The sequence below is a fragment of the Melopsittacus undulatus genome, chromosome 6 (assembly GCF_012275295.1).
Source record: "Melopsittacus undulatus isolate bMelUnd1 chromosome 6, bMelUnd1.mat.Z, whole genome shotgun sequence".
Taxonomy (NCBI): Eukaryota; Metazoa; Chordata; class Aves; order Psittaciformes; family Psittaculidae; genus Melopsittacus; species Melopsittacus undulatus.
The window spans coordinates 17,172,689-17,188,445 of NC_047532.1; the positions used below are offsets into that span (position 1 = coordinate 17,172,689).

Here is a 15,757-nt window from a genome sequence, read left to right on the forward strand (position 1 = left end):
GGATTTGCTTATCAGTTTTGCCTATTAGCAAATGGATTTATGCTGAAAGCCAGTTTCCCTCATTGTCCCCCAAATTCCTGCAGTGCAAATGTAAAAATAAATTGTGCATTTCAACAGAATGAGAAGGTCCAGATGGATCTCCCCCTGCTGCAGAAAGGGCTGGACAGGAAAAGCACTGCAGCAGCAACAGCAGCCTTTCTTTCCAAGACCCAGTGGGGTGAAGTGGCAGAAGCTCTGCAGAGGGATGGAGAAGCATCTCTGTGCAGACTGTATTGCTCTCCAGTCTACCTCAAATTTTCCCTAACTTACCAAGGAAAAGCATTGAAATTCATCGCTGCCTTATCACTTCAGAGGAGCTTTCTGTCCTGCCTTGTGCTCCTTTTTCAAGGGTTATAAAGTACTTCTGTTCCAGGGCACTGCACATGGATATTAAATTTTCATCACAAACATGATGCCATTTTTGATTTCAGCATTTATCTATCTTCTGTTCTTATACGGCCACACTTACCGTATATATCTCATACTTCACAATCTTTAACACATTACTTATCCCTTCAAAAAGCATGTATGTGAAAGGTAACCAAAAATAAGCAATAAACCATATTAATACTGTTCCCATCTGAAGCTACAGATCTTGGAGAATTTTTTTCTCATTAACTCTGGAATGCTATTCATAACCTTGAGGCTGATAATAAATAGAAAATTATTACGTCCAAGTGGCAACCCCTCCTTAATATATCGATTACAGGTCTGTGATTCAAAAATGAGTCTTTTCCAGAATACTGTCCTTTGTTTAGATAGCAAAATAAAAAGTCCCATTAATAAAAATAAGGCCTGCATTTCCAATCATTTATTTATGCTGAAAGACTGGTATCAAGTATTAGTAGTGATATTTAATCCACATATAGATGAATTTTGTCTGCACTGTCATGTTTTTTGTTTAGTTTCCTTTAAAAAAAACCAAATTAAACCAATTTGAGAATGCTGTTTCTTTCCAGATCACAGCAGTAGCTTTCTACATCACTCAGCATGATTTTTCTTTGACATGGTAACATTAAAATAAAGCAATCCATGGGATGTATTTGAGCCACTGCTCTCTTTTAGAGGCAATCAAAATTTGAGGCTCAGTTTCCTCCCTTCTATACAACTGTACTTGTGAATTTGAAGAGTATTTAAAGGCTTAAACTCCTTCACAGCCTGAGACTGAGATGAGCTGAAGCTGCCAAAACATAAAGTCAGACTAACTTGGTGTTACACGTCACTGCAAATACTCTGAGAACAGCATAGACTTTGGGGAACAGCGTTGTTGTTGTTGATGAATTTGAATGAATCTAGTAATGATAACAGAAAGGCAGACCTGAAAAGACAGTTTCAGACATGGAGTGTTCAGACAAGACTCTGAAGATGGGACTGGTCACAGTATACCATGTTCACTCTGCATCCCACAAGACTAGACACATTGAAATTCAGTGCTTTTGGCTTTTGAGACCAGGAACTCTGTAGAACTTCGTTCTTCCCTCTTCTGAAGGGTCTTTTGGCACCTTTGTGCAGGAGGACAAAGAAACTGGAAGTATTAAGATACTTCACAAGCTTCATGCTCCTTCTGGATGCCACATAATACCACTGCTTATACATGATCTGCTTCCCTGCATAAGCACATACTTCAACTTTTGCACCAGCAATCCATCCCCAACACAGCACCCATGAGTGTGACTGTCCCTCAGTGACGCTGAGAGGTTGGGAATTACCCCGCTTCCCATACACCCCAACAGCTCCCCATCAGCACCACAGCAGCCCTGAGGGAAGACAGAACAGCCTGTTCTGTAGAATGAGGGCCGTACCAGCGCATACTGTGTGTAAAAGGCCAAAGAGCTCTGTGGTCAGCACAGCGAGACCAGCTCAGCTGCACCACACAAAACACAACATGGCTGCCACGCGAGCGGCCATTACCACAGGGCACTGTGGGAAAGACAGGCGCGGCCGCACAGGGCATTGTGGGAAGGCGGGAGCGGCGCCGGAGGGTGGGGCAGGCGCCGGAAGTGCCGCGGTTGCCGTGACGACGGCGTCGGCCCCGCGGCGCGGGCGGAGCCGGAGCGGGCCGGGACCCCGGCGCCCATGCCGCGGAAAGCGCTGCTCTGCGGCCTGCAGCTGGACGTCCGCTCGGTGAGTGCCCGGCCCGCGGGACCCGCCGGGCTGCAGCCTGGGATCGGCGGCCCGCAGCCTGCAGGAGAAGCCGCGGTTTGCTTTTCCGGCTCCGCTTCCCCTCTCTCGGCCGCCGCCCGCCCCCTGTTTTGCCGGCCTGGTGGTTCTACTGGGAGACTGTTGGTGTGGGCTCTGTTGCTGAGCGGGAGTTGCCTTCGGTCTGAGCTTCAGCGGCGGCTGGCTCCTGGGCAACTTGTGCTGCTTTGTGTGTGCATCGCACGGCAGTCGGTCTCCAGGCTCCCCGGTGATGTTAGCACCAGCCGTGCTCCTTCACCGTCCTCACTGCCCCGTAAAAAAGGTCTTTTTTAAAGAGATACTGGTTCCTGGGGAGCTGTACGATGTGGGAAGAGCACTCTTGAACGGAACAAAGTACAAGAAATCCCGGGAAACAGCATCTTACATATGGCATATACATCTCTGTGAGTGGTGAGGTCCCTGTGAGTGCAGGATGTGGTGCTGGGCAGCTATGAAGTACCTGAAGGAGGTTGTGAGGTCAGTAGGTGAGAAAGTGGAAAATTTTCCCATTAATCATGTTAGGACCATTCCCTGTGCACTTTGCAAAGTTTTTTGCTCATATACAACGTAGGAGTAAATATGACTATCATTCTCCTGATAACTTTTAGGAATTAGTTGAAGTAGTCAGGGCAGTTCTGGTGTCCTCAACATAAAAAGGACATGGAACTGTTGGAACAAGTCCAGAGGGAGGCCACGAGGATGATCAGGGGACTGGGGCACCTCCTGTATGAAGACAGGCTGAGAGAGTTGGGGCTGTTCAGCCTGGAGAAGAGAAGGCTGTGTGGAGACCTCATAGCAGCCTTCCAGTATCTGAAGGGGGCCTACATGGATGCTGGGGAGGGACTCTTCATTAGGAACTGCAATGATAGGACATGGGGTAATGGGTTAAAACTTAAACAGGGGAAGTTTAGACTGGATATAAGGAAGAAATTCTTTAGTGTTAGGGTGGTGGGGCACTGGAATGGGTTGCCCAGGGACCCTGTGAATGCTTCATCCCTGGCAGTGTTCAAGGCCAGGTTGGATGAAGCCTTGGGTGATAGGGTTTAGTGTGAGGTGTCCGTGCCCATGGCAGGGGTGTTGGAACTGGATGATCTTAAGGTCCTTTCCAACCCTAACTATTCTATGATTCTAGTCAGTGCACTCTCACTCTGGAGTTGTTGGCTTCATACACCATGGTTGCTATAATCCAGAGGTTTGGCCTCTTCATAGGGCAAGAGCTGCCAGAATACTTGCTGCTGAAAGGAAAACCCAAGTTGCCATCCAAAACATTTAGGTGCAGGTCCAGAAAGTATATACTGGGAAGTGGACTCTGATTGCTGAGACACCTTTTTTCCCAAACTTGTGCAGCTGCTCTGAAACAGTGCTGTGAATTTCTGCACATAGACTGTGAGGGTGTCACTCTAATGGTGTTTTGCTGTCCCAAGAGTTAGTGTTCATAATGGAGAGGCCCAGTTGATTCCTGGAAAGCTACAGAGCCAATTTGGCATTTCACTCCTGGGATGGTTTGAAAGCTTTCCAGCCTGAATTTCCTTCTGGTTAGTTGATACCCTATTCTTATGCAAATATCAACACCACATTAAGTGAAACTTAAATAATTTTCTCCCTTCATTGGTGTTTGCTCTCTTGATGTATTTTTGGACAGCAGTTCTGTCATTTCACAAGTGATCTTTGTTAGCTAGAAAGACCTGGTTCTTTTGGTAGTGTTTTATGTGATAGACTTGGCAGTCTTCCGATCATCTTAGGGGTGTGTGCCGCTTTTCCTCTTTATAACTGCATTGGTCAGGATCAGAATTGAATTCAGCATTCCAGATGGGGTCTCTCTGTTGCTTTAGGTTATATCAGGGAAAGTCCAACATTCATCCTATATGACTTAATTTAATAGTCTCACAGCTGTGCTGCTGTTATGGTGTCATTTATTTGTTAAGACACTCATCTTTTCCTCAGCCCATTTGAAGGTTAGCTACCCTACAGTGAAACCAAAACCTGTTGTTGGTACACAGTAAGTACATCTCATCTCTCTCACTGTGGTGCCACAAAACAGGTTTTTCCTCTTAACATTTTGCTGACCTTTGTTGATTTCTGAATTTTAATTGGAAAATGTCATGAGAATACTCTGACTTTTTGTGTCAGGGTCATTAAAAATATTGAAAGGTGTGGATCCCAGCATATACAGAGGAACATTTTTAATAGTAACCCTTAGATTGATGCCTCCCAGTTTTGCATGTAATTGATGTGGAAGGTGTCCTTGCCCATGGCATGAGTTGGAACCAGATGATCTTTAAGGTCCCTTCCGACCCAAATCATTCTGTGATTCTGCGATGCTGTGATGCTGTCCTTTGGGCAGTTCTGTACCACCTTAGGACTCTCATACTAACTCCCATCTTCTGCATCATAAGTAAAATTTTCTTGTGTGACACCATATGATATCCTTTGTCCAGAAAATAGGTTTTTCAAGAAACTGTCAGGTTTTGCTTGATTGATCTATTTTTATGAAATGCACTGCTGAGCTTTATTCTAGCCATGTTTTCTGCCACATCTTTATTCTCTTCTATATTTAAATATTCTTGTTGATGGGGTTAGACTTCTTCAGATCTTTTTTTCTGCCTCAGGTGGTCCTTGCGTTTGTTATTTTTCAACAGATGGTGCTATCCTTGTTTTCATAACATAGGCTTTATTTATGTATAGACTCCATAAGAAAAAATACATGCTTTCAGAGCTTAGGCTGAATATGATTCAGTCTCCTTGTGGCTGCTTGGTCCAGGCCTATGGCATATTGGGTAACTTCTGTTACCATAATTTCATTCTTTAAGTTGTTTGGTTTTTTGCTCCTGTGTTAAGCATTATTAAAACCAGCGTAAATGATTCAGTTGTTTCTGGGACATAGGTTTGTTAGTTTTCACATCTTGGTTGTTTATTCTTCTTCCATTGCTTTTTTCCTTGTTTACTGTATTTGTGACTAAAGTCTTGTCCAAATTTATGATTAACTTTCCTATTCTTTTACAACACTCTACATATTTCTTAACCCTCTTTGAAACCTATCCACTTGTATCAGATGTTCTGTCCTCTTTGGTTTTCCCTTGCTTTAGGATACAGATGGATTTTGCTCCTTTTAACTTCCTGAAATTCCAAGATCTTTTCCAACCTGAGCCCACCAGCTCTTTGATTTATCTTACTGCTAGTTTTCTTCATTTCTGAAAGGCTGCTCTTCTAAAATAGAAAACTTCAGTTAAAGGCCTTATTTGGTTTACCCCAGCATTAATTAAAGTTGAATAATTCATGATTGCTCAGACTGAGATTTCATTGTTATTTGTTTTTTTGAGACTAATTTTGGTGCCCTCCTCTGCTGCTGGCATTTAGATTGCTTATGTAGGAACAGAATGAAATTCACATTATTCTTCATGTCATTGCTACATAGAGAATTCACAAATGCAGCAGAGAAGGTAGGTAAAGCTTAAGCACTGAGATGAATTAATAGATTGTGGATTACTGTCAGGTAAGGAGACTAAAATCTCTTCACACGGAGAAGATTATTTTTGCAACTCTAAGTCCAAAATGCTGTTCTTTCTGGAATCTTGCACTCAGCAGAAGTTAATACTGTCCATGGCCTTTCACAGGGAGCTCTTTGTTTGGATGGTAATGGACAATTAAAGGTATTTTTCCAGGCCTGTCTTTGTCATTGATTACATAGGCAGCTACGGTTTTAGGACAGCATGTGACAAACGGATGCCATAGGGAGTTGTGGATCAGTAGAATTCTGTTCATGGGATCACAGAATGGTTGAGGCTAGAAGGGTCACCTAGAGCACGTTACTCAGGATTGTCTCCAGATGGCTCTTGAGTATCTCCAGGGAAGGAGACTCCTCAGCCTCTCTGGGCAACAGATTCCCATGCTGAGTCACCCTCACAGTAAATTTCTCCCTCCTGTTCAGGTGGAACTTTCTGTGAATTCAGTGAATTCTTTATGGCCATTTGTGATGTCCCAACAATAAGGCTGATACACATTTTCCATCCTCCTGGAAACTGCTGCAGGGAAGTCCAGAGTAATGCCGTCCTAGGTATTCATCATAGACCTTCTGGCTAGTAGTAAGATCGGTTAATTGCAGCACTGGTATCCCTCTTCCTTAGCTAATCCATAGATAATACTATGGCAGTTTTTAAAGTGGTCCCTGCCTGAACAGTTTGCACTCAGATAAGAGCTTCAATTTGTCTCCTAAGTGTTGTGAAGCTCCATGCATCACATATTACAAAATAGATTTCATGAACTGCAGGAATACATGTGTCATTCATTTTTTGGAGCAGTTTTAAAGTCACATGAACATGTGGATCTGTTGTTCCAGCTGAGGCAGCAAATTGTGCAGTTTATCTCAAAGGTAGTAAAAGCACAAGTTTCCACATGTTTTATCTTGCCCCATATAATGATTTGTAAGGATTATTCTTCTTTTGCAGGGTAGCCAGAATAAATGGCACCTGTTATTTGCAGTTTTGTCCTCTGACGTCTTCAAACCTTTCATTTCAATAAATAGGCAAATATTGTTTGCATTCTCTAAGGTGAAAAGCATGAAACCCCAGCTAAAAATGATAGTCAATTCTACAGAAGTGTCAAGATGAAAAGCAAGAACTAAGCTAACATGACATGTAGTATGTAGTTTGGAGGATCTTGCTTTCTATGAATGAAATCTGTCTCTTTCACTCCCTGCTATTCACACTTGCAACTGCATGAGTGTCATACAAGCTGTTTAATGCTTGACAGTCTGTTTCAACTGGGATATCTATTACTCTGGCACTTCTTTTGCAGGTTTGAAGCCCTCATTTACATGGAGTGGAAACCCTTTTTTTTTCCTCCTTGGATTTTTATGAGTAGAAGCACTATTTTTTTTTCGTGCACTGTATCTATAATAATCCATCACACATTGGTTTCTGTTATTTCTTTCACCTGAGGCTGTTCTTCTGCTATTTATATAGTTTTCTTTTAAATCTGGTTAGGATTTCTCAAGTAAAACATTCACTTGGGAGTAGGAAACTGTAAGCAAAGAACTTATTTTCATTCCTGTCACTCTCCTCCTTTGTCTTTCTACCTGGCAATTGAAAGTCTGAGCACTTTCTCCAGCAACCTTAATTTGGAAGAGATAACCTCATATTTATTGTGTTGCGATAAAAAGTGAACAGTAGTACTGAACTGAAAGGTGACAATTCTCTGGCTGGCTAATAGAATAAAACCACATGGCTTGCAAGGAAACAGCAGATAGTTTTACAGTAAGTTGTGTACGTCCTTGCTGTGAAAACTCAAGAAAGAACATCTAATGTTCATCAGAGCTTTAAAAACACACCACCTTCTTCTTGTTTAAAGAATAAGAATTGTCCAGAGAAAGTTAAGTGGCAGTGTCAGGGAGCCTAATGAGGAGCCTTCACTGTCTTGAATACCCTGCATTGTGGCCAGATTTCTCAGCTGAAGCTTTGTGGCTAAGTAAGTGTCTGATAGAATCATAGAATAGTTAGGGTTGGAAAGGACCTTAAGATCATCTGGTTCCAACCCCCCTGCCATGGGCAGGGACACCTCACACTAAACCATATCACCCAAGGCTTCATCCAACCTGGCCTTGAACACTGCCAGGGATGGAGCATTCACAGGGTCCCTGGGCAACCCATTCCAGTGCCTCACCACCCTTACAGTAAAGAACTTCCTCCTTATATCCAGTCTAAACTTGCCCTGTTTAAGTTTTAACCCATTACCCCTTGTCCTATCACTCCAGTAATAGAACAGTTGTTTTTTCTTATTTACGTATTAGAAGGCAAAGTTAATAAAATGTTTGCAAATGGACTTGCCTTTTTTGGTGACTGGACAGAGTACAAATGTCTAAACACGTACATTTATCAGTGTCATTCTCTCTGTAGCTAGACTAAAATTTTGATTTTTTTTGTGTCTTGGCATCATGTAGACCTTATTCAACATGGCTCTGTGTAGAACTTCATGTGACCCTCAATGGTTAACTCTGGTATAGTTAGTCTATGCCTTAACTGTATTAAGCTGAGATTGGGATGCCTGGTTTCACTTGTGGTTGAAGACTGGAGTATGTTTACTTACAGTGAGAAGAATTTGGTCCTGATTATTTTTAAATGGTGATTATTTTTCCTAGTCAGGCTGTACAAACAGAATTGCTTCAGAAGGGATTTTTTTTCACTCTAGTCTGTTATAATCTGACTCTTGGAAATCAACCATTTCAGCCTTGACCATTTCATTTTTTTGTCTTGAAAACAGTCATTACTTCTGTAACTGAAGTTCAGTTTGTTTAATGAATGTGTTACTCTTACAGATAACTTGCCCTGGAGTGCTGCTGAAAGACAAAGAGGAGCTTTATCTCAGTGTCTCTGTACTTGGGCAGCACAAAAAAACTCAATGTGTCCCGGCAGTGTTTCCACTCTTCTTTCAAGAAAAACTAGTATTTGAGAAGGTAAGATAGTGTCAAGAGCTAATACAAGCCAAGTAAAACCTATCCCAAACTCCACAGAAACTCACTGCAAAACCCCTGGGCAGAAGCAGTCACACTGAGGGTGGGAGTCACACACAGTATTATAACGCCTTCTTTTCTTCAGCACATAGGAGGTGTGTGTGTAAATTATCCACATGGTTTACTCAAGATTTTTGCATGCTAGAGATTATAATGTATGTTGAGACTTTTCAAATGTTTGTTCATTCTTCTGTGAACTGTCCTTTTCTCAGTGTCTGTTTTCCTGGCTTGAAAGGAGCTGAATGTTGTTTTAAAAATTATGGCAGTTGAAGAACAAAAGCTACATGATACAGGAGAGTTAATTTAATTTAGTAGAAAGACAAATAGCAGCTCAAGCCTTTTTGGTGACATCTTTCTCCCTTTGAGATACTTTTCTCATGGTTTGTCACCAGAATTCCCAGGTTGGTACTCTGGCCTTCTAATTTATAGTTGTTTATTACTTATTCTGAGTCCCTGCTAGCTTCATTATTAGTACCACAGGGATAATGAAACACAGTATCTTGCCGATATGATCTGGCTTCTGGCCTGCCTATGAATAATAATACTCTGCCCTTTCTAGTTCTTTTCCTTTAAGCATCCCCCAGCACTTTGAAAACCAGACTGAGTAAACATCAGTGATGCTCTGGTGATGTGGGTAAGGTACAAACAGTGATAATTTCATCAGCTACTGAAGTGTAGAAAAGACCATAGTTCTTTAAAGGCAAACATACCACAAACTACTTAAGGGAAATGTATTGAATATTGTTTTCAGTTTAATTTAGGGGAAGACACCAGGATCCATCTGCTTATAAAAGAGGTGAACAAGAAAGCTGAGAATACTGCCTTCTTACAAATAGCTATTTGTAGAATAGATACTTGTGCAGCACCAGTACTTTGTGGTTTTTAGTGGCTAGTACCTTGAAAGTTACCTGCACCACTCTGCTGAGACTTTTGTACTGAATTAGAGGAAAATCTGTTACCTACTGAATATCCAGTACATCACCCTCCCTTATTCCTTGCCACCTATTTCACGTGTGATTCAGGTTAAGAAGCCCTGAACAGTACTCTGTACAGGCATAGTCACTTCCATGGAAATAAAGCTCAAGGCATAAATATATTAAAGAACATATTTTTCATCTATCAGAATTCTAGTACATTCAGTAATTTCTCTTTCAAAATTTTCTCAGACAATACTTATCTCTATGTGTTCAGCTCTTCACAATACTTCCTAATTTAAATATGGAGAGCTAACCCTGAATGGCTAGAAAGCATATGACAAGAGCTTCTAGCTTTCAATGAATTTGATCATGTGCCAAATGATAATTTCAGTTTCTTTTACCAGTGGGGATAGGACTCTTGGCAACTATCTTGGCAAGGGAGAAAATTGTCTTTTAGAGGGTTTTTTTAACTTCTTTTTCCCTAGAGGTCTATCTGATTACTTTGGTCTATTACTACTTTTTATTAATTTCTTTTCCAGATATTTGCTGATATAGTTGATCCTGGACACCTTGTGGAGTTACTGGAACGTAAGTTCTGCTTTTTATCTATACTATGTTGTATGCATTAATGTCACACATGTGTAGGTTCCAAAGACTTTTTTTGGGATTAACGTATGTGATAATCTTTCTGCCAGGAGCCTGTTCTCTGAAAAGCTGGTGGGTAACCAGTGTAGTATATTATGTACTAAGTAAGTAGAACAGTAACATTAGTGGGTTTCCAGAACAGAAGATTCCTGGCCAGTGCAGGTAGAGTTTTTTTGCCGTCTTACTTACTTACCCAAAATACTGTTTTTGTAACTTACCCAAAATACTGTTATCTAACAAAATGCCTCTAGAAATGTGTGCTACATGCTTTGGAACAGGAAAAGGGTAAAAAGTCATAATTAATGGAAAATCCATCTGGTTATCCAGATAAATAACAGATTACTATATCTGATCTTTTAGTAGTAGTAGTACTTTTCAAATAAGCATAAACCTTTGTTTTTCATAAAATTGCTCATTTCAATTCTTAAGAAAATTATCTCTTGCCACATGTGGAGCATAATGAATTGTAATGAGACAACACTGAACTCAAACTCCACAAATATGCCCCTTCATATTGGGAGCTATATGAAAAGGAAGCAAAGTTTGCTTCATCTTTAAAAGGAAGGACAAACTTGGCAGCAGATAGAACTTACCAAGTTCTAAGTCAATTTTAGGGTTGTCATTTGTACGCTGCTAATGCCATTGTGTTCATCTGTGGTATTATGCAAACTGTCCTGATTTTCTCTTATTGTTGGTGTAGTGGAGGTATTTCAGCTATGTACAGCGCTGTGGAGCTTAAATCAGTGAGCCAGTTTTCTTGGGTTTTGACTGGGAGAATTACTTTCCATTTTATATATTTTAACTCATGAAAAAACTTTTTCCTTTTCTAGTTGACACAACAGTACTTGAACTAATACAGCTTGTTCCTCCAGGTATTGTATCAGTCTCTTCATAAATTATGCAGTTTAATAGGTGAATTTCCATGAGGACATTGCCCCATTACAGCACAATCACTTCTTCCAAGACACAAACAGCATAGAAAGCTCTTCAACAAATAGTCCTCTGAATATAAAATGTTAATAGATCAAGAGGATCTCATTCTTGAAAGCGAATAATAACTGAATATTGAAATGTACCATATTCAAACTTAGGGAAGTGATAATATTTTAAAAATGGAAAATAAACTGAACTCATTTAGTGCACACTAATTAACTGCATCACAATTCACTTGCAAAGTGGCTGTCTGTGAAATTTCAGAGTGCATAATCTTGTTCTCAGAATGACACTTTTTTTCCTTCTATTTTAATGGTGACCATTGGGAAAACTCTTATCCTCACTATAAGTATTACAGGTCTCTTAGGATATGTGAAGATAATAAATAGCGATTTGTCATACTTCTGTTATTGGTTTGTGTGATTATAAAAATCCATTATAATGAAATTCAAGTGTTCCCATGAATAATGTAAATCTGCATTTTATTGGAAATAAAGTCAAGTTTTAAAGAGGAGTCATTTGGAAACTGGTATTAAAAGCACTCGCTGTCTCTTGTCCTTAGTACTTTCAAGGAAGCAGTTCCTTCTCTTGCGTGACTCACCAGGCTCTTTACATGAAGAAATGTACTAAACCCAGATATTTGTTGTGGGAGGGTAAAAGATCTTTCATAAGGAGTTTAATTTCAGGGGTCAGCCTAACATAAGCTGATAAGATGAATGCAATAGCACAGTTTTTCATTTCTTTTATACTATACTTTCAAGGTTTTCCCTTAAAGAAAATAGGTTTTTTAGAGAAGTAGTAAACCAGGATAGTGACAAAATCTTGGGATAATTATTTTGGTGTTGCTTGCATTTCCTTCTTATTACTATGCCCACTATTACTACTACTATTCTGTCATATGGAATGATGCAGCTTTTGATAAGGGATTGGCTGCCATTAAAAAGAATATTGATTTCTTATGTGACATGGAAGTGAAAAAAAGGGGAAAACTACGTAAGAATTGCCTAGAGAAGACTTCTTGTATGTCTCTTACAGAACAGTTAAGACAATCTTATTTATTTTTTTCCAGTAATTATGAATCATACTTTCAGAGTAGATTCTGCACATTGCTGCTGATTTAACTTGATAAGGTTGTTTCCCAGTGTGATATGAGTTTTAGAGCCTTGCTGTTAATTTCTAGAGAGCAAAAGTATGGTCTTGTGTGTGGTGTCTGTACTATGTCACTTTGTCTGTTTTCTAATTAAGGTACATATTTTTCTTTTCAGTAGGAAATGTTCTAGCTACATATGAAGAAAATACAAGAGATTTCCTGTTCCCTGACCCTAAGCTTACCCATGGGCACCATGGTTTTGATCGTGAGATTTTAATGAAGAGGTCCTCTTCTTTTACAGTGAGTGAATACCTGTGAATTGTATTTATGATACAGTGTGTTCCACTGAAGAAGCCCCTTGAACTACTTCAAATGAAAAGTGATTACTTCTGACAGATTTTGCCATTTCAGGTGTTGAATGTACAAATTCACCGTTGAACTTTGATGAAGGTATAATCTCTTTTCAAAATGCTTCAAGAAATTATTCAGTGAGAAAAAGTTAGTTTCCACTTGGTTTGCAGTGTGGCACCCTGACATCGCTTCCATACAGTTTAATCCATGATGCAGCTGGGAGTGGAAGGGGTGCAAGAGAAGAGGAAAATACCACACCAACTTCACAGTTCTCAACACAAAAGCCATGTAACCATCCTCCTCAGTCTGCCTTTGTAGCATTTTGTTTCGGACCGTTTTTCGTACTGTTTAAGACAATGACAGCACGAATGTATAGTGCTATGTCATCTGACTTGTGGGCCTCTCTGAGGTGCAACATCACCATGAAAACAGTAAGGAACTGAAATTCAGCGTAGTGCTGCATGATTATTTTTCAGTTCCAAAGCTTGTTTCTTAAGTCATTCACACTAGTTTAGTGACTTGTCTTTTCTACAGTTTAAAACAGCTATGATAAATGACAACTAATTGGCAGAATGAGTGCAATTAATTAATGTTCATTTTCTGGAGATAACAGCTCAAGTACATAGTAAATGAAAATAAATTCATATCACACTGCCCTTTCACAGAGTTTGGCTGTTGAATCTTGGGCGTTGGTGGAATAACTCAGGAAGGCACTTTGAAGACAATGATGTGGGAGATGTGTTTTGTGGCTTGCTTAATCCTATTTTCATTAAGTTATACTGGTGGATTGGCAGGACATTTGGATTTGGAAAATAGGGGCTTACTTGCCTTGTCCATTGTGATTGGATTGAAAACATGTGTCTGGAGGAAAATTATGATTAAAGGTCATTGGTACCTTTTAGCTGGTATAATCTTTCCCCTGCAAGGGCAACTTGGAAATTGCCCAGTCACTTGCAATTAGGAGTGCTAATTTGTTGTCTAATGCTGTGTTACATTTAAATGAATTAAAGCTGTGATTTTGTGATACAAAATGTATGGTTCTGCAGCAGCTTAAACCGGCCCTGCAAAAATAGCAAAATTGGATTTTGACCATAGCATTCTTTGATATGCATGTTAGTGGTGTCTCAAGAGAGGGGTTGAGACTTTATTGCTTTCATATTACTTATAGAATGCGTACTTTCCTAATGTTGGATAAGCACAGATAGAGAGACAGCAAAATGCTTTCAGATTTTTTGTGAATGCAATGTGAGGAATCTGCAGAAGCAGAACCAATAAGGAAGTTTGTTGGACTGAGGTTTTTAATACAAAAATTAGGTACCTTCTAATAAAGAGAGGGTGCTGTAATTTGTGATCTCTGAGAAGATGTGAGCAGAGTCATTTGGATGTGTAGCTGAATGATGACACTGTAGTAGCTTTAAGAAGTGTAAGACAGATGTAAGACAGAAATGTGCTTCCATGTCCTTGGGAACAGTGTAAATGAAATCCATCTCTGCCCTGGAACGAGGACTGCCGCAGCTGCTGCTCCATACCATCTCCATCGCAGAAACAGTTTAAGAAAGGAATTTGGCACACTGACCCCAGTTTTCTGAATAATAAAGAATCTGTGTTAGATGGAATTGGAGGGAGGCTCCCAAAAAGAACTTGTGGTTCCTCTCCTTGCTTGCCAAATTGGATAGCTGTGAAAGAATTTTTACCTCCAGTAGAAGTGCAGTCTCAAATGCCTCCATCTTCTAATGTTCTTTAATCTTTACTGGCAAGTATCTCCTGCCAACTCTGTCCACACCAAGCACTGAATGTGAATGCTAAGCAAAAGGCAAAAGTGTTAAACAAGGTCACGAGAACCCTCACATAGTTCCTATGCCAGTCAAAGCCATGTTCTTTCTTCATGAAATGTTATTTATAGCTAGCTGAGATGTTGAGTATTTTTGACTGACAGCTGTGCTTCAGCAGCACTTTGATTCCCAATAAATTTGTCTTTTATTAAAAAAATAAAGGTAGCAACAGCAAGGTTACGGTTGTGGAGTTCAGATAGGCAGTGACAAGCAGTGTCTGATTAACACTGCTAATCTGCCAGTTGGAAGGAATCCCAAGTTTAGAGGATCAGAACTCCTCCAGAAATCTGGCACTTGCCTGATAATGTCTCTGGCTAAATGTCTTACAAGGCTTACAAACACAATACACATACAGGACATGCCTCGAGTTATCTCTCCTGGTCCACTGTTGCCCAGCTGAGGCTTTTGCTGGCTCTTCTGTATTTCTCTGCAACCTTTGCCTTGCAGAATATGTTTAAGCCTTGACTGCTGATGACTTCTTACAGATGGTCTTATCTCCATTCCCCACTCTCATGCAGTATTTGCCATATTACTTAAAGCAGTTTCTTTTCAGCTATGCTTTCATTAGCAAACCAATACAAGGCATTCTATTTTATTCATATATACCTTTTTATGCTACAGACTTGTACTTATTCTCCTTACAATCAAAGCACATATTAGACTTGTTTTCTAACTTGTATTTTTCTAAACATGAACCACCTTGAATTTTTTTTCTATGAGCAAATTATTATTATATCCTTATCACTTCTGTTTAATGGCTCATACAGAAGGATTGACAAGCCTAATCAGGGCTGCAGACACCACTAAGCCAGAGGCAGAAGAACAGATCCCAAAAACTTTCTGGTTGGATTTTCATTTACAGATATATTTGGGGCTATGTGGCAGTCTTTTCATAATGCTATATTGAATAGCCTTCAGCAATCCCTAGTTTGGGAACTGCAAAAAATGGAAGTTCTCTGATTGCTTTTGGCCTGTAAGTTACTTTTGACCTCTCCTTGCCTGTATATGCCGGTGCCTTCCTGTATCCGCTCTCCACAAACCCATTTCTTTGAAGAAGACATAGTTTTGTGTGATTTATTTATTTATTTTAGGTAGGAGCATTTTACAATCCTGTAATCATTTCCAGTCTCTGTAAGAGCGGTATGTGCTCAGTTGTTGATTTTTGTAGAAGACTTACTAATTCTGATATATCCTTTTTTAAATTGTTGATAGCACTTGACAATTCATTAGTAATAAAATTAGTTGATTAAAGATGGTCAGCTTTAAA

At 40.0% G+C, this 15,757-nt stretch overlaps 1 protein-coding gene across 1 annotated transcript in view; it reads left to right on the top strand.

The window, feature by feature from the left end:
• Positions 1-2,115: 2,115 nt before the first annotated feature.
• SPATA6 (spermatogenesis associated 6) overlaps positions 2,116-15,757 on the top strand; it is a 41,969-nt gene continuing 28,327 nt past the window's right edge. Inside the window, exons 1-5 of the mRNA XM_034064058.1 lie at positions 2,116-2,163; positions 8,528-8,665; positions 10,179-10,227; positions 11,115-11,156; positions 12,483-12,607. Of these exons, the coding sequence (XP_033919949.1) occupies positions 2,116-2,163; positions 8,528-8,665; positions 10,179-10,227; positions 11,115-11,156; positions 12,483-12,607 (402 nt within the window). The remainder of the gene's footprint in view (positions 2,164-8,527; positions 8,666-10,178; positions 10,228-11,114; positions 11,157-12,482; positions 12,608-15,757) is intronic.